Raw genomic sequence first — 27,004 nt, 5'->3', positions numbered from 1 at the left:
TTTAAACGTTTTAATGACAATAATTCATATCTAAAGTAGATCGTCATTTAAAAAATTGACAATGTGGTTCTGTAAAAGTACAAATGGAGTTAATGATTTGACGTAGCAAAATATCACTCTTGAACGATAATGAAATGCGTATTGCAGTTTTAAAACCGAACCGACGTCTTAACATAATAAAATGAGGTAAAACGCGAAGAGTGACATAATATATCTTTCAAACAGCACTAAATGTGCGCAGCAAAAATGTGAAAGCACGTTGTGAATGATGCGAGAATGTGGTCCGGCATATTTAATACTAAAGTTCTTGAAATCAACGTTTAAATTTGAAAGAACTTTCAGATTCGCCAGTAGTTAACTTCCTAGTGAACAGCAATGAATCAGGTATTTTACTTTAGTGCGCTCAAACTTACACGTTCCAGCACAGTATCGATCATTCTAATATAAAAACTTCCTTTTGACCTGACTATAGCAAAAATAAACTTATTAGTTTAATTTTTTAAACCTTTTCTAAATTTGGGTGGGAGTTTGGAATTGTTCATGTTTTATGCATCTATTTATGTCAATATATTTTAGTAATATTTTATAATTCTTTATGAATCAGAATTCTCTCTAATTGGCTACTACAGGCAGTCAAGATCAGGTTTATAACCTCACGAAATTTTTATCAGCATGATATCATTTCACGCAAAATTAGCTCGTTTCTAATAAATATAATTTCACATTACTATGGTTTTTCAGGTTGTAAATATGGATGGCTACGAATAGGATCAAGCTGTTATGAGTTCTACAGATTGCCAAAGGCAGATGTGGATTCTTTGGCCTACTGTTGGTCTCATGACGCGTATCCCGTTGTCATAGAAACGGGGGCCGAAATTCAATCTCTCTTGTCGGTAGCCAAAAAGATAAGTGAGTATTCATTCAAGTTGTGATAATCAAGTATACACTAGTGCCACGAATCAAAATACTTTAAAGTAGAGAGGGAACGGAAAGTCATAAATATCGTACTGGCTAAATACCCGAACCGATATTTTCATCATCGTTGTTGTCATCATTATTATCATCACCGTCATTTTTATCACTGTCGTTATTATTGTACATGTGTTTTACATAATTCATCATCATCATCATCATCATCATCATCATCATCATCGAAATCGTCATTAAGATAGTCTTATCTTAATGTTTTAGGATTTTGAGACAATTATCTCATATTATTCACCGAAACAGTTCCATGACTAATAAAGCATGAGGGTCTACTTTATTACAGAATTTTTACATCATGCTGAATAAAAGTCGACAAAATACTACATATTACGATGGAACATTATCACAAGGAATCAAAGATTCTTTCGTTTTCGAACTAACAAAATAGAAGATAAAATAAATATGCTTATATTAAATTTTACATCGGTCACTACTAGCTGAAACCTGTTGAAGAGGACTTAAAGAACTAAATTTAGTCATCTTTTGTTAAAACGTTATTTTCTATACCGGATTATTAGCCATAACAGTGAAAACTCAATCGCAACAAACGTACGCAATATTAAATGCAACCAGTGTAAGGAAAATTCAAGTTCCTACTACGACATTCATCTTTTTTTCTTGTAACAAATGTGCAAAGAACCTAATTAAACTGACCGTTATGATGACGATGCCTCAAGGCCTGAAATCCACTGAACTGTTATTACAAAGACACATTCCCGAGACCTGTGTCTGCAGACTAGGTGTTACCAGGATACAGTCCCAAGACCTGAAATCAACTGACCAAGTGTTACAAGGACTACTATCCTAACAAAATCCTCTGACATGTGCTCTAATTACGCAGCCCCAATGTCTGAAATCCGCTGACCTAGGTGATACATGGCCTCGGGCATAAAATCTGTTGATCGGGTCTTACAATGACACTAAAAGAAGGACTGAAAACTGCTGACCACGTGTTATAATGACATGTCCCAAAGCCTGACACCTGCTGACCACGTGTTAAAAAGACATGTCCCAAGGCCTGAAATATGCTGACCACGTTGTTATAATAACATGTCCCAAGGCCTGAAATCAGCTGACTACGTGTTTATAATGACATGTCCCAAGGCCTGAAATCTGCTAACCAAGTGTCACAGCGACACTACCCACGGGACTGAATTCCTTGGATCAGATGTTACAACGACACTACCCAAAGTATTTATTGAAATGAGACAAATAATCATTCAGGATTGCTTATATACATGTATTTCTCTGTTGCGATCGAGTAAACACAACTACTTGATTACTCATAACCAAAATTCTGTGGGAGAGAGGGGTTGAGGAGGAGAGATTTGGCATAACTGCATGTAACCAGCTAGAGAGATTTTTTTAAATTTCATTTGTTTGAAATAAATTTGGGAACGGTAGAATAAGCATCTGCCACGTTTTAGTATGATGATTTGAGTAATCGTTCCAGGATTTAGACAAGTTGTGATAGATTATTTATTAAGCTTAACATCTGTGTTTACAGACATATGGAACAAACCTGTATGATCGATAACTCCTGTCAAACATTTTAAAAATTGGCTAAATCAACACAAATGCAAAAATACGATCTAACGACGAAACTACTTGCAGCCAAGTTAGTCGTTGTAAAGAGAGTTGATTGTAATTCAGAATCAGAAGCAAACAAAATCTCATTGACAGACCCGTGTCTGGGAATGACAAAATCGGTACCAAATTTTTGATCATATGTGTGTTGACTCGTATCTATGCACCCAAATACAGTACGCACTACTCCATCTTTCTCAATATACAGTCGAATCCCGACAGGTCGAACACCCCAACGGATCTAGCACGACAGTTCGAGAGATTCTTAGTTCAATTAAGTTTAAGATAATAGACTATTCAGGAAATTTAATCAACTCGTTTATCATCTTCTTATTTCGTTACTCGGAGTTATTCGAAGGACTTTTAGCTTCGACTGGGATGAGCTGGACAGCGCATGCGTGTTCTTCCCACAAACAGGTCTAGACAATATGAAATATGTAGTAACTTGGAAATGGTATAAGTAATAGCTCAGATTATGGAAAATTTTAAAGCTTTCTTACTTATATTTTAAGACAAGTTTGGAATGGTTTATATTTTATACATTATAAAGGATTTCTCTTTATAAAGCAGCGAGGCTGGGAATTAAACCATATTTTGGAAGCGTACTATAAATATTATGTTGAGTCCAATCATGGGATATATTACTCCCATTTCCTGTACAGCTCTTTCTATATGTCTTTGCTCTTATGAACTTATACGTAATCCGTACATGGAAGTTATGCAAAATAAATTGAATGTAATAGAGCTGAATTGAAAAGATTATAAAAGCAAGTGGTAGTGTTTCTGTATAATTATTTAGATCTTTCAAAACATATTATGTACTTTAGGTATCTACGCTTCCGTTGACAAATGGCGCATAGGTCTGAAGGCACTCTTCAACTATAGCGGCCATTACAGATGGGCCAATGGAAAGATATTCAACATCTCCTTGTGGTCAAAAGAATATCCTAGCAACGAATATGTCACTGTATTCGTTCATACCAGCAATTCATCAATATGGAACTCAACATATGAAAGCACAACCCTATCCTACCTCTGTGAAAAGGGAGAAGGTATGTTCAGCTTTCGTTGTTAATATTGGTATCCGTTGTTTCGTCCTTCTGTGCATTTTTCCTTTCGTTATTTCCTTCTGACTCTGACTGGGTGCATACCTACCTCTGTAAATAATTTCCTTCACTTTGCCATGAATGTTGTATTTAAAAATTATAATCACTTATTTATTACAATATATATATATATATATATATATATATATATATATATATATATATATATATATATATATATATATATATATATATATATATATATATATATACTCGACCGCTCCGGTAGGCTAAGTGGATAGAGCGTCCGCCTTGAATGCGGGACATCGTGAGTTCTAGCCATGCCCAAGTTATGTCTAAAACTGAATAAAATGGTACTTGCATCTGCCTCTCTTGGTGTCCAGCATTAAGAGGTGTCAGGATAATCTGACCTGGTAGGACATGATGCTAAATGTATGTGGCATGATGCCCCAGTGCTAAACATCACTTTGAACTTCCCCACTGCAGACATCGTAGCAATATGACTAAAACAAAACAAAACTCAACACACGTACACACACACACACACACACACACACACACACAGAAAACAGAATGAACAGGCACCTTCAGATTACCATATATATATATATATATATATATATATATATATATATATATATATATATATATATATATATATATATATTCAGCTTGTATGAGCCATGAATTTGACTTTTTCAGAGTATGTTGGTTGCTACACTGATGCCGTTAGTGCTTGCGAAGGTATAACAAACTATGAATTCATGACTATTCAACAGTGTGTGGAATGGTGCAGAGGTAAAGGTACATTGTACGCCTTCCTAAAACCCGATGCATGCGCATGCTCAGACAACTTTACAACCCCTACGCCCGGTCGTTGCACATCAAGTTGCAGTGGGCAGCGTAACCAGGTTTGCGGTAGCAATGGCAACACTTCCTCAATATATCAAGTCGGTAAGTAACTTTTCCACAAATATTTCATACTTCTCTGTACAACCGTACCTTTTAATATCATCTATCATATAGAGCTGCAGCATGTCCAAAGCTAGAACCACGAATAACTTTGGCGATCGCTTAGTTTTCATGCGTCAGCGTGCTTGGCAACAATGATATGCGCAGCAAGGAAGCACCTATGCCAAACAGTGAAGAAATTCCTTAGATCAGGATCCCACTCTGTCCGCATGCATACATGATTATATCAAGCAAAATTATTTGGACTAAGGCTAATATAAAACGGTTGGAGAGTTATAATTTGTCCGAAGCAGAAATGAAACACATGTCGTAATCAGAGACACCTGTCCTAACGATCATGCACAAGAAAGCTCACACACTCAGCCATATATATCCTCGCCCTTAAGAGGAAGTCGCAGAATAATTTGTACACAATGCAAGTTTTATCAAATCTTAATTTCCACTTTGAATCATCATTATACCTGTACTGAAATTCAAAACTTAAAAATGTACTTGACTGCAGATATTTGTTCCATGACTGTTTATTTATGAGTACCACGTTTTGCTCTCCATTGCTATGAACGACAGCTGCTTCACGGCGATTTATCATAGTGCCATTTGCGATCATTGTAGAAATCAGAAAATAAATGCACAGTTACGGTAAATGTCAACAATGGCAGACATAATAAATAATCTTAATATTTATAGGTTACTGCATTTGTATGGGAAAATATAAACGAGTTTTGGGATGGAATACTGCATATCCTTCCGACAAAACGAGTTGATATTTTCCCATGCAAATGCAGTAAACTTTTTTATTATATGCTCATGTTTTATTCTACTTAAGGTTTAATTATATACACAAAATACACTACAAGAAATTACGTGAATGAATGAATGCCGTATTTCAAACTAAATACACAAGCGCAGATTTGTCATTACACAATGAATGAATGCGCATTGTAACGACCATTCGATCTGGAATGAATATATTTTGGTATTTTGTTTCGATTCGACGAAAGTTTGTGATTTTGGACTGGATTCATCTGTGCAAATTATACATGAAATATATCGGATTGAAGTGGCGCGGGAGAAGCGTGTTTACGTCTGCAAATGTGTTTCTGTTTCCGTCATTGAATATTTTAAATCATAACCTGGGAAAAATATGAAGTCTTTCAATTGCAATTATCAAAAATACGCTATGGAATTTAATGCTTATTTCATTTTGAGTGCAGTAAGGAGGATGCAATTGCACTTATCATCGCAATTACAGCACAATTTCGAAATGTGTAATCCAGATTGAAAACATATGACGTGGCTTATGTAATTCAGATTTGAGGAATTAAGAAAAAACATTTTCAGGAAATTCAGGGTGTAAAACTGTAAGTATATCTTATTTTGCTATTCTTATCACCAGGTAAAGAAGACAGTATATGCCTTGTCACTTGTATGTTATTTGTAAGGACCTAATCTTCCGTCTTTTATATAATGTAGCTAGTCTAAATCCGTAACATTGTATCAACGCGGAATGTGCCAAAACAGCTGGGGTTTTTTGCAATCAACGAAACATATTTTATACCATTCAGAAAGAAATTTAAACAACCACAACGTAAATAGCCTCTTACGCGAGTAGACATGATTTCTTTACAAATCAAAAGTGTTGGCGTCAGCGTGATTGTTTGTTTACAATAAAACGTAGTTCCTTTATTTACGTGAATACTATATGTGTATTGTCGCGCGCGTTTAGTATCGGGGAATATTGAACGATTCTGACAATGTAAAGTCAACGGGGAAAAAATGAGCATATATTAAGAATCAATATTTTCTTCTCTTTAACATCTATGTATGTTTTTGTTACAGTTCCTTGGTGATGACAATGATGCAGTTTTCTACCATTCTGTAAATCATGCACGCTGCATATGTTACAGAGTTAGAAAAAATCAATTAATCTGGTTTCTTTCTAAAATTGTGTAAATGTTAATGTACCAAAATATAAATATTTATCTTTTAAAAAATCTATTGACTTCAATATGGTATATAAATTTTTTTTATTCACAAATATAAATAAGGAAAGAAAGAAAAGAAGAAAATGTAATTAAATTCAAAATTTAAAATTAGTTAATGAATGAGCTTCAGTAAGGGGGGAAATGCGATGTTGGTGGAGATAAGAGTTCGCCTGATATATGCGTTTGACAGTCAAAAACAAACAAGTTGCACCAATGAATTTTATTTATTAAGGAACAATATAGGTATTTTTAAATATTATGAAAGTGCATTAGATAATTTCATGTATTTTGGTCATTGTTATGAATAATGTGTATACTTATGTGATTTAGACAATCTCGAAGCCTTTTTATTTGTTTTGAAGCAAAGCGCAAAATTATTGCCAAGAAAACATCCGAAAATTGTGCCATCAGCTACATGTTATCACGTGATACAAACTAAATAAATTGGCCGATACGAAACACATGAGGTTCCAAAACTAATATCTAGACTATATATATATATATATATATATATATATATATATATATATATATATATATATATAGACTATGACTATCAGAATTGAGGCTAATGTTGCTTTAACAAGTTCCGCTACCTTAGTAATATGTTTAGTAAATGTTTCCAATTTGCCTCTTGATTCCAGACAAATACGTATCATTTGCAAACACGTGTGACGACCTATTTGAGGCTGGGATATACTACTCTGGAGAGTATTATGTCAAAGGTCATCTGCTACACTGTAATTTCTCCGGTAAGTCAAGATATATCGATGTATAAATAAATACACATGAAAACATGCAATATTGAACGTAATCTTAAACGCCTTCCGAACACATTTTTAACGATAAATTGTTGTATTATTGTGCAGTCTCATATTTCGTTGCACAGCTTTTAATCTACGAATTCAAATATGGAGAAAACATGTTTTTGTATTACAGCATTTCCTGACGGGCCTGTAGTCTGCTTGGGTTTCCGTGCTCGAGCTAAATACGGACAGGTCACAACTTACTGCATGTAATTAAAAGTGGATTTACACATGATATTGGCTTTCATTATATGTTGATGATTCTACTGCGTAACTGGGAATGTACAAATTATAATTAGAAATCTGAAGAAGATAAAAACAAATAACAAAAATATTGCAGTCTAAAATGAACAATGTGTCACTACATATTGAGAGTACAATAGAATGCTATGTACAATACAAATAATAATCAACGGTATGTTATTTTTGCAGTTACCAATCAGGATAAAAATCAAACTTAAATTTCTAGTTCACTAGAAGAAGAAGATTTTTCTCTGTGATAATTGAAACGATTTGTTTTTGTGTGGGGTTGCTCTTTAAGTGACAGCAACAACTGACTTTGATTTCTCTCAGTTTTCACAAAAATTATGAACTTCCACACATGCAGATCATTAGCGTTAGGTTGCATTATAAGATTGCATACTACTAAATAATGAGCGGTTTTGACTCTCGTGATCCAAACTAAAGTTTGTTAATCTAGCTAGAGGTTTGGTTCTGACTCAATGCTATAAACTCTAGCTGTAATTCAGTACTTTTAATCTGGACGTTTCCGCCAAAACATTTCTTAAACCAACGTATATGTGATGGTTAATTTCGGCAGAAATAGCTTAAATAAAATCAGACCCACTCAATTCGTTTGAATACCACCTCTGGAATGAACTATAATAATTACACTTCTTTTGTGGAACAACGGACATGGTATCTGAGCTTATTGTTTCTTATTCGTAACTTTAAATAACTGAAATTTAGTGATGAAGAATTTTCCCAGTCGTACTTATACATTGCAACATAGTGACCGGCTTTCTAAATACGTACCTTTATCATCAGCTACAAAATATAATGTTGAAATGTAACCAATTCAATTCGAAAAAGCATTCCATGATTATTATTTGAATGTCAGATGAAATAAGACATGAAATGTTGGAATCGTTATTTAATTAAAAACACAAATGTGCAGAATGTAAAACTCTTGAATAGTCATGAGCGGCCATCATCTGTAAAGAAACAATAAGCAATTGTTCCTAAACAGGCTAGTATTGGTATTAACGATTTCATTTAGAAATATCTTGCATAAATTGTTTCAAAATTTTCGAAGCATATTAAAAATGAGAAAATCGATACTTTAATTTGAGCCCAGATAATAGATGGAATGCGTAATCATTTTTCAAATTGTTGGGTTTGGCTTCTATGCAAGAGATGAGAGTACAACTTTTCAACAAGAACTGCCTTATGAGGCATGTGAGAACCTTGAAAAGTTTTGTTCTTAAAAATCTTGTAATTAAAAAATGTTAATTTTGAGGGTAAATTACGGAGGTACACATTTCTCCATTATTACGTGTTATTGATTGCTAAGGAACTAAAACAGGATATACTACATTATACATCTCATGCATTGATTTGGCACGTGGTACCAGTAATGTATAAACCTGCAGTCAGAACGAGGTTTTAGTAAAAAAAAGTCCGTCTCCTTCGTAATTTTAACACACCAAGGAGGTCGTCCCAGTTTCATTATCGAGTAGTTATTATTATCAAATGGCAACATTTAGCCATTACTTTTTTTAATTTTAATTTTTTTTTATGTTTCAGATAATACAGAATGTCCAGCCGAATGGGTTGGGATAGAAGGCGACTGCTACAAGTTCGTGAATTCATCTACAATATCAGATACGGTCACACAATGTGGAGCAAATGGCGCTATACCAGCATCAATAAAATCTACAGTATTGAATAATACGCTGACCCATTACATTAGGGGTAACAAGATTTAACAATTTGGATGTCAACAATTTGGATAAGAGTGTAAAGAGCATTAGCTACAAATGTCCTTAAAATTTCTCGAGTGTCATAACATAACTTCGGAATTTGACTGCAGAAGTGACAGTCAATACTTCATCATACATTTTGTTTTCCGATTAACAGTTTAGGAAATGTTGTTACCTAACTGTAAGTGAAAATTGTTTTTTTTAATACTATAATTGCACGAATTCGTCTATACATTAATTTTATATTAAAAAAAAACACATTTGCCCTTTTTTTTCTTTGTGCCCAGCATGCCAAAGAATAGTTGGCATCTTAATTTTTATATATTTTTCTATTTTTATGTTCAACCTTTTTCTTAAACTCGCTAATCCAATTTGTTAAAAAAAATTCTACTTTCTTGTATTTTGATGTTCATTTGTTCTTTCTTTCTGTCGGCCCAACTTGCAAAACAAGAGGTTGCGAGTTCGAAACTCGTCGCGATATCCCAGTTTCTTCTATACTTTTCTTGTATTTTATTTTTAAACGTTCTTTTAAACTCGTTGATCCCATTTGGTTTTAATTTTGTTTTTTAACTCCCATCATAGAACGTGCAATTAACCTTGTAAATAATATATGCAGATAGATTCAAACGTTTTTTTACGACACGCCCTCTAGTGGGAACCTCAGTCAGCTGCCATTCCCATCTGTTTTGCGATATTTTCGAACTTAGTGAACTAGTTTGTAATTTGTATGCAACCAAATTAATTTTCTAATAATTTTACCATTCGAAAGGGATTATGGCCAGTGCAACAAGTCCTTCCTTTTGGGCCATTGAATGGTAACTATGGTGGCATAAACTGCCCACTTGACATGGCCCTGAGGTAGCACATGTATAACAAAACCAAAAGTTCAGTCATTAATCCGATTTTTGAAACCAAATGAACCCAACGAAAATCAAAATGCTGCACGTGTCAAACAATCAGATGCGAGCTGTACACTCGTTGTCATCTAAGGGCGACTGAAAACAATTTTACAAGTCAACAGTCATGACTCTCACGGTAATTATGCTGATGAAGAATTGACCGTTGGATATGGCTGGAACAAGCACATCTATAACGTAAGCAATATTCAGCCATACACTGAAATCAGTTTTTGAAACGATCTGAAAATAGAATGGCAGAAAGTCGCATTCGTCAAATCACCTGGATGCAGCCTGTTAAGATAAGAATGTTAAAAGATTTGATCAGCAGCTTTGCTAGGAATGGCAAACGGAGGGGGCCTGGGCTGGCGTGAATACAAATCTCCCCATAGGAACACTGCAACAAAACATAAAAGCTACTTTTTTAGTATATATATATATATATATATATATATATATATATATATATATATATATATATATATATATATATATATATGTGTGTGTGTGTGTGTGTGTGTGTGTGTGTGTGTGTGTGTGTTTCGACAAGAAAATTTTAAATTCGACAAGACTGATTTCAAGCAAATGAACTATATATATATATATATATATATATATATATATATATATATATATATATATATATATATATATATATATATATATATATATATATATATTATTTAAGCAAAAAAGGAAAATAATTAAATATTACAATGGACCACTTTTATAATACGTGCTTGGGTCGAGTTACTGTCCTGATGTAAATCGCCAAAACTCAAAAAAATAGACTATCACTGTTAGGAGAATGTTATTTGTAATGACTTTGAAGTGAACACCGACGATGGAAATTCTGCAATAATATCAGGACATCATGTGAATGTCCTGACAGCCTCATTAAAACAAATATGAGTATTCAGAATAATGATACGAATAATCCTCAATATACTTTACAAAAAAAATAACACAAAGCCAAGCAAATGAAAATTTCTCTTAGAAATGGGTATAATGCTAAACATTTGTTTCATACTGTATTTTATCTTATTTTGCACTAAACCAATTTAAGCAAGGTCTTTTTAGGTTTCAAATGATGTTTAGAGGTGTATATACGGTTTAGCTATTAAAGCATGTTTAGGCGTGTGTAGCTTAGATAAACTGTAACTACATCAGTGGAAATGCAATCTCTGTCCTTGCAGATTCAGAAGTCAGCAGCCCATCTCCACACTTTCAGTGGAACTTTAAAAATAAAATTGTCATTACTCCCGTTAAACTAATATCAATTTTAGTATATTGTGAAACCTACTTAAAGTCTTTGACTAGTGGATACATGTTAGTTTCACACCCTGAAAATGTCTTCACAAACCTATTTTCAGAATCTTGGATCTAAGCCTGACAGTTATCTAAACAATTTGTATTTAAAATAAGGTTATACTATCGTTTTTATATTTTACTTTAAAATAGCATTATTCGGTAGTTATATTACTTTTTAATTAAAATAACATTAATCTAAGGTTTGATATTTTAATTAAAGTAACATTATTGATACGTGAAAATAAGTAATTACATATAAGACCCAGAGAAACTTACTACTATATGAAAGTTGTTATGCAAATATATTGAAAACTTAATTGTCTTTTCTTTCTTTACAGTAATGCATGACATTATACCAACAATGAACCGTTAATGAGTTGCGATTTTTTTCCCCCACTTTTTCAATGCGTATAATTCTTATCGTCTCATTTTGAAATATGAGAGACACAGTATTAGAGAGTGACAGTTTGAATAACTGCAAGAGTTTGAGAGTCACAGTTTGAATAACTGCAAGAGTTTGAGAGAGAGAATACAACATGTTGTCAACTTTGTATCCTCAGGTTTAGGATTCATTCGGCGGGATCTTTATGAAATTGCTGTGGGTATTTATGATGACACCCAACTGGGGACCTTAAACACCATAAATGGACATCTCAACTATAATGGAGTATCACTAAATAATTTCCACTCAAAGAAGCACATGTGTATAGATATCAAATCAAATATTCAGCTAACGAATTCCCAGACCAGTGACCTGGGTTACGTTGCTGGCGGAATATGCCGAAAAGAAACAGGTAAGTAATGGAATTTTTAATTTGGAATTTATTTACCTTGCGTGTAACTAAATCAATTATGTCGTGAGTCTAAAAAAGGTGAATTTTTTGTATAAAAATGACACTTCTTGCAATTTTGGGCCTAGCTGAAAATAAAATGTGATTTGTATTATTTGTTTGCTCTGTGAAGTTACGAAGTTACGAACTTGGTTCCTTTTACGTACAATTAAAATTTTAAGAGAAGAAAAGTATTCGATTTCTACACTACTCCCCAGATAAATAAATAAATACATTATTTGTTCAAGTCAATCAAAATGACACGACTTCCATCTCATTTATTTATATCAATTTTCAATGTTGAGGAAGGAAAAATCCCACTTTTCAATCTCTCTTGAAATCTAAACGGGGGGGGGGGTAGCATTTACTTTGCACTTGTGAAATTGAATGACATTATTCAGTATATGATAAGACATAGAGGGCTGAAAGTATATTTGGTAGAGAAAGAAACTAGAAGATACCATCAGCCCACAAGAAGTTACCGGCAAGCTTTCTCACACACCGACATTAAGTTCGAGGTAGGCAAAGCAAATAGAGACCACTTCATTTACCATACTGAATAAAGCGGTCATCTGTTACGTCAACTTGCTGCATCCAATAATGCGGTCATCCTTAGCGAACAATAAAACAGTAGTGCATAACTTCAGGAAAATAATACTCATGCAATAACCGATAGCTAATATTCCATTCTTGACTTTTGCCGAGAGAATTAGTTTCCCATTGAAATATATATATTCCACCAGACAACAATGCAGAAGAACAGTTTCCAAAGGAGAACGCAATAAAAGATCAATTATTTCGCATGACGTTGTGGGATATATCATATATGTTATGTGCGCGTGGCATTATTAATGTGAGAACACATAAAAAAGGCTGCAGCCAGATGTAACATCCTGGACTTAAGAGTCACTGGAAATTCGTGTTGTTTTTGATAGATCCACTTAGTTAGCCAACTAAAATTCGAGAATGTTGTGTAGTAAATGTTCGTCTCCCTTTGGGTTTTCTTGCAGATTATATTGGTTGCTTCACAAGACCTCCAGACTCTGATGCTGCACTACAGAATGTATCCATGGAACTCACGCTTTGCAGACAAATATGTCTCAGCAGGAATGCCTCTATAGCTTTGACAAGTCAACTCTACTGCTTCTGCCGAAATTCAACGTCCGGTTTAGCCCCAATAAACGGAAGTTGCCAATCACTGTGCCCAGGAAGAACCTACCAACATTGTGGGAACGAAAGTGCAGTGCGGGCGTACAACCTGAGTAAGAATGTTATATATCACCTGAGTTTAAACTAGAGGAAACAGAACATTGGGAACGTCCACATTTCTTAAGGACTATTTCAATTTCTAATAGATGTCTATAATGCACGTTTGGCAATAACTAGTACTTATTTTTTCAAACTTCAACAACAGCCTTCAGAACAAATACTATTAGTGAGGCTATCCTTTATTAAAGGCTTTTGAAATAAAAATGACAAAATGTGTACGACTGCTGTTTAAAATGTGTAACTTAATGAAAGGATCTTGTATTCTGATGAAGTTTGACTCATTAACATGCAGTTATAAAAGTATTAATAATTTAGCTGAAAGACGATAATTACGGTGAAAACTGTTTAAATTAATTTTTTTATATTTCAGTGAGTTATTTTTCATTACTTATTGAATATCATTTCTAAAACAATAATTTCAGTATCGGATAACTTACCAGTGTCATGCGACTCTTTGTATAACCACGGCGTTTTTCATCGGGATGAATACAAATTAAAGGTGATCGATGGGAGCAATATAACATACAGTTTTGATACATGTGGATATTTTGGTAAGAGTTCATTCCCTTACATTCATCTCTTATTAATGCTACAACTGATTTCTCATTCAGAAATAACGCATTAATGAATTGATAAATAAATATCAGTCTCTTTATATATGTTTCTGTCGAACAATCATTTATATTTCTATCCCACCTTTTGTTTCGTTTTCAAGGCGTATGCCAGTCTTGCATTTTACATTGATCTGGCTAATTAACCTATCGTCAGCTCCCCAGTTCACCTAAGATTTTACATTTTAACTACCTTTTACCGTACATGTCTCTGTATCTTGTTGTTGTTGTTGTTGTGGGGTTTAACGTCATTTTTCAGCACGATAGGCTATACATGGCGGCCAGTATTAACGGTGGAGGAAGAACCCGGAAAATCCCGGAAAGAACCACCGACCCACGAGAAGCTACTGGCAAGCTTTCTCACATGCCCACATTGGCTGAATCTTAGACTCGAACCGCCGCAGACAGAGGTGAGATGGCAGTGATCCGTAACGAAGAACGCTTTAGACCACTCGGCCACTCGGGGCCCCGTCTCTGTATCAACTGTACGATCTACTTAGCATTCTTGTGAAGGATGTAGTAAGGACTCGCTGGAATCTTGTACCTCTGCGAAATAGTACACCCAAAATATTTGTCTTGTGTTCGAGCATCTGCTTGTTTCTCCCTAATTAAGACCACGTGATATTTCAAATCCAATTTAGTGTACTGTAACGTTTCAATATATTGTGAATTAGTTAGAAAATAACGTACCCTACTTTTTCTGATTTGTTCTGTGATGCCACAATGAAAAGTAACCTCTGAAAATTGCAAACAAAGCTTCTGTGCGAAACAGATGTACAAATATAAAATACATATTCATTTATAATGTTTATATAACTGACCTAATGTACACCAGTTTTTAAACGATGCAGCTAACATATGTTCATATCTCTCACATTGATATGCAGCAAATTTAACGCTTTTTACGACGTTTATTAGAACGGTGTACCCACAGTGATTACATACCTCTGTTTTGTTTTCTTACAATATATCTACCCTCTACATCGAATGTCGTTGAACATATAGTGGGCTATCACCCTCCGATTGGAAATAAAATTAAATTTAAACTGTCTTACACAAAAAAGTGATATTACTACCCACTAAATGTTCAGAACAGTTTAACATTAATCAGCAAATGCCAGATATAAATCCGATGCTAACATGTCTTGCTAGGATGATTCATCTTATATTCAAACCTTTCAGAAATAATAATAATAATAATAATAATAATAATAATAATGATAATAATAATGATAATAATAATAATGATAATAATGATAATAATAATAATAATAATAATAATAATGATAATAATAATGATAATAATAATAATAATGATAATAATAATAATAATAATGATAATAATAATAATGATAATAATAATAATAATAATAATAATAATAATAATGATAATAATAATAATAATGATAATAATAATAATAATAATAATAATAATGATAATAATAATAATAATAATGATGATAATAATAATAATGATAATAATAATAATAATAATAATAATAATAATAATAATAATAATAATAATAATATAAAGGATTAGAAAGTTACTGACCATTCATAATGCTGAACATTCAAGAACGGATGTGAACAGTGTGAATTTTCCTGGGAAAATTGCGGGAGATCCTGATAATAGGAAACAAGATGTTAAGAAAAGTCTTGAAAAACGTATCGGAGAGAGTCATGAAGAATTTCTAACCTTATTTCAGGATGAAGATCTTGTGAAAGAGAACAAATGATTACTAGAAGAGTACTAGCAAATGCAGAACAAGGAATTTGCAATAAATTAATATTTGGTACGGAAATAGGACAGACATGCGAGAGCATATAGAGATAATTATAGCTGGAAGAGCTTAAGAAAGTAACAGAATTATTGGTAATGGCAGTCCAGGTCGAGGCACTCGTGATCAGCAAAATCATTGTAAGTGCACAAAATCGAGGCGCCATGTAATTGTAAAAACAAAAATTTACAGGATGAGATAGTAAATTATCTGATCGGTGAGTGCAGCAAGCTAGCCAAATGTGAGTACCAAATATGCCTGGCAAGCTAGTCCTGCCCGCCCACTTCTAGCTCAATATGAGTACAATATCGGCATGACAAAGTAGTCATAGTATCCCACTGTTATACCACTGTGAATACAAAATCGGTTTGGCAAAGAAGTCATAGTCACCCACTGCTAGCCCACTGCGAGTACCAAATCGGCTTGGAAAACTAGTCCGAGCCTCTCACTGGAAGTTATCTGAGCCTTATGACCTTGAGAGCATAAACAAGTACCACGATAGCAAGATAGGTAAAGTAGCTGAGAACAGCGAGGCGGAAATCACGTGGGATTTCAATGTTCAGACAGACCAAATCATACAGCAAAACAAAAGCATGCCATGTAACAGGTTGACAATGAAATCAACGCCACCTGAATCATACCCTGCGTACACTTGCCACTATTCTGTTTATCCAAAGTTCATGTTGCTGCGAAGTGGCACAGTTATTTGGTAATGAACGAGATGGTAATGCAATAATCTGACGATAAAGAATAATCCCCATTTATGATCCTTTTCATGTACTTAATATATAAAAGGACTGGATATTTCTAATAATTACATCGCTTTGACATTGATGGTACTCCGTATGCGTTGCTGTTTTCCGTAGCTTTTCTACATTTTTATAAACTAGTTTTAATTTAGTAATTTTCAATTGTTATTTATTCATTTTCGATAAAATATTTTGGCATTATATTTTTTAATTGATAATACGTAGTGGTGTCTCCTTTGTTTCAGACGACACTGGTATGAAGTGCCCTCCCCTTTCTTATGGGTACAAGGGGAAATGCTACAGAGTTTTCAAATCTGTCCAGAAACATGCTGAAGCTGCAAAATATTGCTTTACAGAGGGAGGTTATCTGTTTAATCCTACCAATCAATCCACGAAAGATATTCTAGCCTTTCTTGGAATCCCTCTCTTTAAAGGCGCCACTAAGTTTTGGACAGGAATTCAAGAGACGCTTCATGGTGGTGAATATATTTCATCGGACAATCAGCTGATTACTTCACAAATGGTAGCAGCAGTATCAGTCAGTGATTATTCAGTTAACGTGTTTCATTACAGGACGTTTTCGCCATCTTTGATAAAAGGATGCAAAAAGAATAATGATTTTGTCTGCGAGATTAACCCATGTGAGTTGCATTTATCATCTTACTGTTCTTAATAATGTCAGCCGTAAGTATGCCAAAATAGGAATTGCATGGGGTAGGTGGTATATACTTTTGATGTATTTCGCAAGTGAAGACATTTTCTACACTTAAAGCACAAACTCTTCAACTTGTCATCCGCCTTTGCAAAATTTCTGATTTAAAACAAAGATATACGTGTATTTCGAATGATGCCTGGTTCGCAAAATAATGCAAAGAATTCCTTAATGACTATAGTTTCCCTATCAGTGATTAGTTTTATTATAAATTATTGTATGTATGCTGTCTCGTATTTCGGATGGACGACTGACCCTGGCATTTGGCCAGCTCGTCAACCCAACATATCATAGAGTTTACCCAAGATATCATATGGTACTCATACAAAATGATCCATTTATTATATAGTCTCTTTATAAAGAAGCCTTGGTTATTAAATACTCTGTTTATAACACGTGTTCTCCAAATTTGCTAAGCAAGCAACTCAAGCTCATGCTCTGGGTACCTGGGAGACCGATTGATCTAAAGCGCTCTCCTTTACGGATCTCTGCCATCTCACCTTTGTCTGCATGGGTTTGAGTCTCCGGCACGGTCAATGTGGGTAAAAGAGAAAGCTTGCCAGCAACTTCCCGTGGGTCGGTGGTTCTTACCGGGGGTATTCTGGGTTCTTCCTCCGCCATATATACAAGCCGCAAAGTATGTCATGCACTGAAAATTGTGTTAAGACCATAGAAACAACACGCTCGCGCTCAAGGTTTAGATGTTGTTTTATACTTTAACATCAGAATAACGCTAGACTCACACAACTTTCATGCTTCTTTTAACTTTACATAGTCTAATTACACGTCAAATTGTAATGCAATAAAAGAAGTGCAAGTACCATATCTAAATTTGGAATTTTAAGCTTGAGGTTCAGATTCGCACTTTTAACATCTCTATAATACAGAAACTCCTATCTTAACATTAACATGAAAAAAATCATAAATGTGCGTTATTTTTTCCAAATGTTCTTAATTTTATTTATGACACAAATGCATTTATTACATAGTTTAAAGCAAGCCCCAATCAGTTTTGCATTAAAGACGGTAGCCGTATGTTCCCGTATCGAACGTAGATGAGGTAATATGTTTTTTCCGAACTTTGGATCTTCTTTTGTCAAATATGGGGGCCCCGAGTGGCCGAGTGGTCTAAAGCGTTCTCCGTTACGGATCACTGCCATCTCACCTCTGTCTGCGCCGGTTGGAGTCTCAGATTCAGCCAATGTAGGTATGTGAGAAAGCATGCCAGTAGCTTCTCGTGGGTCGGTGGTTCTTTCTGGGGTTTTCCCGGGTTCTTCCTCCACCATTAATACTGGCCGCCATATATAGCCTATCGTGTGCTGAAAAATGGCGTTAAACCCCACAACAACAACAACAAAATTTGTCAAATATGTGACACAGAATTATTCTGGTCACACCAAATATTGCGGCTGGTAATCAAAATCGTGATATTTTGAGGTTTTATAAGTAGTTGTCAAAGCAACACGGATGTCGGCAGCATAACGGCAGAGAGAAGGTTTTTAATAACCCAGTGAATTCCACTGACAAGTCGAACACACAAGCAATTGAATTTATACTGACGTATATAAAGCCCATCAGCCACAGCTGTTATATTCTTTGCATAGTTTTACCTGGGCAATGGGCAACCTGGCAGCTTTGCTTATATACGACCACCAAAACTGACCATTTTGAACAAGGCACATTGAAGCAAAATCTACTTATGAATTAAAAATATATATACTAACAGAACGCCTGATTTACATTCTGTTTATATATATATATATATATATATATATATATATATATATATATATATATATATATATATATATATATATGTGTGTGTGTGTGTGTGTGTGTGTGTGTGTGTTTTGTAACAGTATTTTGAGATTCAATTAATTTATTTCAACTTCCAAATACCACATAAACTCAATAGTAAATCTGCCAGCATACTGCAGATATTGCAGCTGATGACGTAATTAGGGATGTGTCGTCTATCAACCCGGTCTGGATTCATACAACTTTCCAAGTAAAAGACTTTTGACTTTTATTTAATACATAGTTCCAGTGGAAGGCAGATTTACAGACTTTGACGAATATTTTAAAGTGTCAATATGTGAAAATTAAACATATTTATCTCTAATAGTTTTGGAGATATTTGTCATGGAATTTATAGTAAATTCTAAATCAGAATATTGAAGTTTTGTGACCGATGCGATCACATTATTGCATTAACGTCCTTGTTTAGCATGTATTTAGAACAGCACAACAAGTATATATATGCCATGTACTAACATAATTTTGCCCTGTGCCCCTTCTCTGAAATGACTGCCTTACGTGACTCGTTATCGTCAGATGAGTCTGTTGATCGTGTGAGAAGTAAGGCTGCTATTTTCCACAGCGAATTTTGCTACACGTAATCCCGGGGTTGGGGTATTTGAAAATACATATTTATGCTATATATGAATTAATGCTCCAAAATTAAAACTATCCATAGAATTTCGTCAAGTCATGGTATTGTATCTTAACTTATCATCACGTGTCATCAATAATAGACTAGATTTATAGTGTGTTGGTAAAACATAACAAACAAAAGTAACCCATACTGTTTGGCAAATATAGAAGTAAACATGAATTTATCGTTGTGTAATGATTATGCACATAATACTGATGTCAATTTCGTTCGAATTTTCAGCTAGGATCACGTGCTTAAATATTACTGATAACCCGGATGTATATATCGGAGACGTCGCTCTTATGAGCATCACACTTTGTGTGGAATATTGCCGAGGTCAGGATGCCACTTTTGGAGCCACTCACAGCACCAGCTGCTACTGTTACAGAAACCAGCTTCAATTAACAATAGATAGAACAGGATTATGTACCATCCCCTGCCCTGGATATTCTACCCAGCCCTGTGGGGGTAATCTAAATGGGGTTAAAGTACTAACTTCATTCGAGATAGGTGAGTTTGAGGAACTATTCTAACCATGACGTATCGAAGATTGAACTCTTTTAATTATTTGACTAATTATGAAGACTTGATTATTCGTGAATGTGTGTTCTACATTGTTTATTATTATTTCCTTCTTCCTAAGTTTGTTCTCCTTATTCATTCCCTCTTGGTTTCCTTGGTAAGAAACATACATTATCCGTTTATTCGATTAAGTATGTTAGGAGAGATCTGTTTTTGAAAGCATAGACATATACCTCCTCACACTGCAATGACATTTAACATAATCCTGTGATACTAGTACTTAACAGAAACAATGACAAATCAAAGAAGATGGATGAAAAAAAAATGTAGCCCTGAGTGCGATAAGGAAAATCCCTGATCTGAAAGGTAAAAATTTAATATGACATACCTAGACGGAGAGGTCATTGTGTGTAAAAGATATTTCTGGTATGACGGAATCAAAATGAACCTAATTTGGGTTAATTTCGTATTTGTACAAAATGGGTAGCTGTTCATTTGTTACAGTGGTTTATAATTTTAAATATATTACTTATATTTACAAATTCTATGATGTTCATTATTTTTCCGTATTATTGACGAACGTTAAATTGTGTGTTAGATTTAAATATAGTATGATATAAATTCTCTACCATATCATACCAAGTCTGAACAGAACAGAAGCTATCCGAATAAAGCGACTTGGATCAGATTTGCTTCCTCTGTTCTCGAGATATATTGTTTACAGACTAACGAAGGCCTCACTCACCCACCCACACTGCATCAACCATAATGCACACATAATGATAGTCTGTACCTTTGAAATTTTGTACTGGGTCCTCGAAACACCCAAGACATCTGCATAAAAAATTGGCCAGATTGGTCATATCGTATTGGAGATAGATACCGTTTCAACATGCTGATGTTTTTGTAGGATTTAGCTCTATTTTACAGCTCAGGATATGCTATACATGGTGGCCAGTGGAGGAAGAACCCAGGAAAACCACGGAAGGAACCACCGACCCACGAAAAGCTACTGGCAAGCTTTCTCACATACCCAGATTGTCAACACACTGATGTCATCGATTTTTGATAGCTAATTCCTTCAAAAAAAAGACATTATCCTCTTGTGGCTTTGAAGATTAAGCCCCGGTCACCACAACCTATCAGATATATTGACCTTCTCAGCAGCTCTACACATAAAATTTGAGATAAAGACTATTTGTTTCCAAAGTTTTTGTTTAGATATCTTTCTTACAGGGTAACAATGTTCCTTAACAAACCAGAATATGAGACCTTGAAAATTTAATCGTCACACGCACCCACAAAAATTCAAGGTCGCTCAGACAGACAATATTGAAGATATCTTACTTAACAGGTTGACGTCATCTGCTTGATACAAAGCAATCTTGTTTGACCTGGAATATAAGATCGCAGTAAGCAGAACTCACTCGAGATATCAAACTATTCCATTTGGTCTGATTTTGTTCGATAGTTGTCTATATATGTTACTAACAATATAAGCATAACGGTTGGATGGATAGCACATAATCAGTATGTGTCCATCACTTGGATAGACATAATTTGCTACTCCCGGGAGGGAGGGGTGATGATCTGCGATTCTTTACATCACTAACATCAAACCGTTAGCATATAAATAACATTCATTTGGTACGAAACAGATTGATAGCTTTATGTGCAAACATTTAATTAACGTCTCTTTTATATTGCAGGGAATTTCGAGAATTATTACACATCATGCCAGGAGTTATTTCATGTTGGCGTGTATGTACCTGGCTGGTATTATCTTAATGACTCTGATAAGCATCCCACAGTGAGGACTCGTTGCTTCGATCATAGTAAGTAATCAGTTTCAATGGGAATAATGACAATTAGGATCGAACGTATAATTCATCTCTGCCACACCGACAGAAAGGTATCTTCCTGCGATGACCTCATACCATTTACATATCTGGTTAAATACAATATATGGACTGTATTGAGAGTCTTTGCACTGACAGACACTTTACAGTTTTTACTGTCAAAACTTGCACCGAATAACAGACATTTTGCTCACAGTAAATATTATTTTGTACCTATAGCCAATTTACATACATGTAGTCTCTTCCATTTTTTTTAAAATAATACCACATGTTACACTAGTTTTATTTAATGTTCTCTCTCTCTCTCTCTCTCTCTCTGTGATATGCGTACCACTTAACAATATTGGAGCCAGTGTCCATATGAGGTTCACGTGTTACCTTTGACACATTATGTCGTTGCCGTGCGACTAGGACATACGTCTCAAGATTATCTACACAAACTAGCACGCTTGAAAGCATTCAGTAGGGACATTTGCATCATGTTTGGCGACTTTAGTTTAAAGCTTTAGGTCTTAAAATATTTGCATTGAATATTTTGGACACAAAGCACGAATATGATTGTTATCCTTTGGCGGTGACAATGTAAACATACAGTATATAACACAGGGATTGGAAACTCAATAGATATGACAGATACAACTTGCTGTTATGCAAATTTTAGTTTCCGGTGGTCGATTGAGCATTAATATAAAATGCACGGTAAAATTAAATTTACCTTTAGTTAAGAAGTCTGACTTAAATAAATTTGCCCTTGGGCTAGAAACCTAGTTGAAATAAACCTACACTCATTCTAGGAACCTAGCTGAGCTTGCCTAGATAACAAGTAGAAGTTCTCTGTAACAGTATGCTTGCAAAAAGTAATTACAAAAACCTATGCTCCACAATATTTCAACAACTAAAAAATTAATCTTTCGCCAACTATTTTTTAAAAATGATTTGCTTGAATGTCCAAATATATTACACCAAAGCACGAAGAAGTTTCCATCACCCCCAAAATAAATCTAGCCAACGTTCTTTAAAGTATGCTGTAAACTCATTTATATAATAATTAGGAACGGATGAGATTTGGTAGGATCGGAAAGGAGGTTCCCCGTTCTCCGTATGTCAGTCTTTATGTATCCTTATGTGGCACATACACGAAGTTTCACAATTATGAATAAGCAATACTGTATGTTTTGGAAAATCCAATGAAAATGCAAACTTGTCAAGCAAAACTATGATGGTGTAAGAGGCGCCCAGCATTTAATGACGGATGAGCAAAAACAGACGAGTTGAAACCAACAAATAGCTATACGAAAGATATAAAAAGACTGACCAAAGATGTTTGACTGAGACAGTCAATGGCGCTAAAATATGGATGTACCGCTGTTACAAAATACTGGAGAGAAAAAAAGTTTGGGTCGATGAAGAAAAGCACAGGCCAAAAAATCTCTAGACCAAGTAGGACTATTTATCTATCTATCTATCTACCTACCTACCTACCTACCTACCTGCCTGCCTGTCTGTCTGTCTGTCTGTCTATCTATCCTTCCTTCCATCCATCCATCTACATGCTATTATTTTCAACTCAAAAGGCCCTTCTACTCCAAGAAAACATATGGACATATGGGCGCATAAATAAACCATTGTGACAGACTTCCTGAAGGAGTACAGCATCCGGACTTTGTCACATTCACTGTAAATCTCTAACTGACCTGAGGGGCAAGCAAATTTAAATTCCCAATGAGGTTGGATGTGCAGTTCTCCAGTGTATGAATAACATATAAAGAAGTGAAGACAAAATGGCATTCATTAATTGAATATTTAGACTAAGAAACGTATAAAGGTTAATGGGGAGTACTTGGAGAGGATGCATTAACATACCGTCCCATAATAACTAAATCTATTGTATAGCACAAAATTATTCAGAGCTATTTTAATACCCTTCCTATGTGGTATAAGGGAGATCATGCGCAATTTCCGACATGATAACCGATATAATGTTGTATGCGATATGGCTGTAACGGCAGTCGATGTATCATATATTAGTCACTCGGGTTCTGAATTTTTACCAGTACTCATTTCTTTCCTGCAGAGGATCCTTTCCGTGTTGTTTCGAATACTTCTGTTGTATACAGTGCATCTTCCAGTACAGCTGGAATAAGTGCGAATGATGCAAGGCAAGTTCAATAATGTATGTGTGTATGTATGTATGTATGTGTGTATGTATGTATGTATGTATGTATGTATGTATGTATGACTGACTGTCTGACTATGTGTGTGTGTGTGTGTGTGTGTGTGTGTTTATCAATTCTTAGAAACGCATTCCTCATCCAAAGTGATAACTACAGTTATAACTGCTCATTTCAGGTCCATTTTGAAGTTTGGGAAAACACATATGGCATCATCTCCATATTAAATCATTAAATAAATATCTAAAGTTTGAATACTTTAAACCAGCAATTAGAACCTTGACAGCAATGGCAAATTTTGGATTTTTTTCAGCAGTATCGAGAACTGCATTTTTTTTATTATCCCAAACTTCATAAATCGCAGGCCTTTAAAACAAAATGGAAGATGGGAAATATGTAAAGCTTTGTAGATTAATCATTCAGGCTAGTTTTATGAAAACATTAATTTGCATATTCGTTTTCCTACCTAGGTTAACATATCCTTATAACAAAGCGTGGAAGCCTAGCTCCAACAGGAATGAAGAATTTATAACGATTACATTTCCAACAGACTATCTAGTTACTGGCGTGCGTCTGAAAGGTAAAAAAGACAACAATTCTAATAAATGTCTAATAATGTAATCTTTTCGACATAATCTATATATTTATACACATTACTTTCTCTTTATCAATCCATCTATATTGTACTTGCTCCCTACCTACCTACATATCTATCGATCTATCGATCTATCTATCTATCTGTCTGTCTGTATGTATGTCTATCTATCTAGCCACCTACCCACCTACCTACCTACCTACCTATCCATCTATATATCTATCTAGTACTTTCTCTTTACCCAACTATTCATCTAGTACTTACTCTGTAACAGCTATCTCTATCTCTTTCTCTCTTTTTATCTATATCTCAAGTTATATATCGAGCTAAATAACTATCTGTCAACCCAACTCTTTCCAGTCATTCGGGGGCCCCGAGTGGCCTAGTGGTCAAAAGCGCTCTCGGTCACGGATCACTGTCATCTCACCTCGTTCTGCGTGGGTTTGAGTCTCGGGCTCGGCCAATGTGGATATCTGAGAAAGCTTGCTTCGTAGCTTCTGGTGGGTCGGTGGTTCTTTCCTTGGTTTTCCTGGGTTCTTCATCCACCATTAATACTGGCCGCCATAGATAGCCTATATTGTGCTGAAAAATGGCGTTAAACCCTATAACAACAACAACAACAACAACTTTCCAGACATTCATACGTCAATCTCTCTCTCTCTCTCTCTCTCTCTCTGTCTGTTAAAAGAATACATTATGTTTCAAAAACCAGCAAAAAAACCTCAAAAACAGTATTAATGTGAAACTATTTTGTACAATTATCTGACGATAACCTAATTTAAAATCTTGAAAATTAGTACGTGATTGGAAAAGTTTAAACGTTTAATCATTTACTATAATACATATGCCAGTTAAGTACAATTAATCACAAATATCACAATTCTAAATTTAGGAGAGCAAATATATAACTCACCTTTTATGACAAAAAAATTGGGGTGGGGGGGTGTTAATGAAATTGTGTGCATAAATTAGCCACAGTGCGATACAATATAGCTGATTATAAATGTGGGCATGCATTAGGAATGGACCACACAATTCGTCTGTTTCGACATGTGTACATCCATTAGCCACAGCACGACACAATACGGCTGAATGTATCAGTGCATACTGTTTGTTCATATTGTGACAATATGGCTGACCGCTCCGGTGGCCTAGTGGTTAGAGCGTCCGCCTCGGATGCGGGAGCAGAGGCGTAGCTGGGGGGGTGGGGGGGGGGGGCAGGGGGGTACATATGTCCCCGGGCGCCAAGGTACAGGGGCGCCAAAATGAGGCTTACAACGTTACATTATAATAAGTAAACAAGGGTAATATTCAAAAATGTGATTAAACGGGGAGGGGGCTGGGGCGCCAATTTTATAGTTCGTCCCCGGGCGCAAAATATCATAGCTACGCCTCTGTGCGGGAGGTCGTGGGCTCGATCCCCGGCCGAGTCATTCCAGAGACTTAAAAAATGGTACTAACAGCTGCCTCGCTTGGCGTTCAGCATTAAGAGGTTAGTGTTAGGACTGGTCGGCCTAGTGTCAGGATAATGTGACTGGGTGGGACATCATGCTACATGTCTGCGGCATGATGCCCCAGTGCTAGACATCACTATAAACTGCCACATTGCAGACATCGTAGCGATATGACTGAAAAATTGTTAAAGCTACGTTAAAAATCAAAATCACATCACATCACATCACATGACAATACGGCTGAGTCAAACTGCGTGCGTACATTAACCACAGTGCCACACTATATGGCTGAAAAATGATGGCGTACTTAACGTGATTCTAGAGAAGGAAGAAGCTTGAAAACTATAAAGCAGTGATTCCCAAAGTGGGCGTTAGCGCCCCCCTGGGGGTGGTGGGATTATATAAAGGGGTACGAGGCAAGAGGGCG

At 35.2% G+C, this 27,004-nt stretch overlaps 1 protein-coding gene across 1 annotated transcript in view; it reads left to right on the top strand.

The window, feature by feature from the left end:
* LOC149791464 (uncharacterized) overlaps window positions 1–27,004 on the top strand; it is an 85,394-nt gene that overhangs the window by 28,453 nt on the left and 29,937 nt on the right. The window contains exons 13-25 of the mRNA XM_089969427.1: window positions 742–909; window positions 3,402–3,626; window positions 4,344–4,595; window positions 7,243–7,350; window positions 9,211–9,378; window positions 12,154–12,387; window positions 13,434–13,685; window positions 14,115–14,243; window positions 17,076–17,471; window positions 20,217–20,486; window positions 22,208–22,333; window positions 24,432–24,516; window positions 24,999–25,108. Coding sequence (XP_089825553.1) covers window positions 742–909; window positions 3,402–3,626; window positions 4,344–4,595; window positions 7,243–7,350; window positions 9,211–9,378; window positions 12,154–12,387; window positions 13,434–13,685; window positions 14,115–14,243; window positions 17,076–17,471; window positions 20,217–20,486; window positions 22,208–22,333; window positions 24,432–24,516; window positions 24,999–25,108 — 2,523 coding nt within the window. The remainder of the gene's footprint in view (window positions 1–741; window positions 910–3,401; window positions 3,627–4,343; window positions 4,596–7,242; window positions 7,351–9,210; window positions 9,379–12,153; window positions 12,388–13,433; window positions 13,686–14,114; window positions 14,244–17,075; window positions 17,472–20,216; window positions 20,487–22,207; window positions 22,334–24,431; window positions 24,517–24,998; window positions 25,109–27,004) is intronic.

Source organism: Sinohyriopsis cumingii, chromosome 9 (assembly GCF_028554795.1).
Source record: "Sinohyriopsis cumingii isolate HCF-2022 chromosome 9, ASM2855479v2, whole genome shotgun sequence".
NCBI lineage: Eukaryota > Metazoa > Mollusca > Bivalvia > Unionida > Unionidae > Sinohyriopsis > Sinohyriopsis cumingii.
Note: the sequence above shows the minus strand (reverse complement) of the source record. Positions and strands in the feature narration are given on the sequence as shown.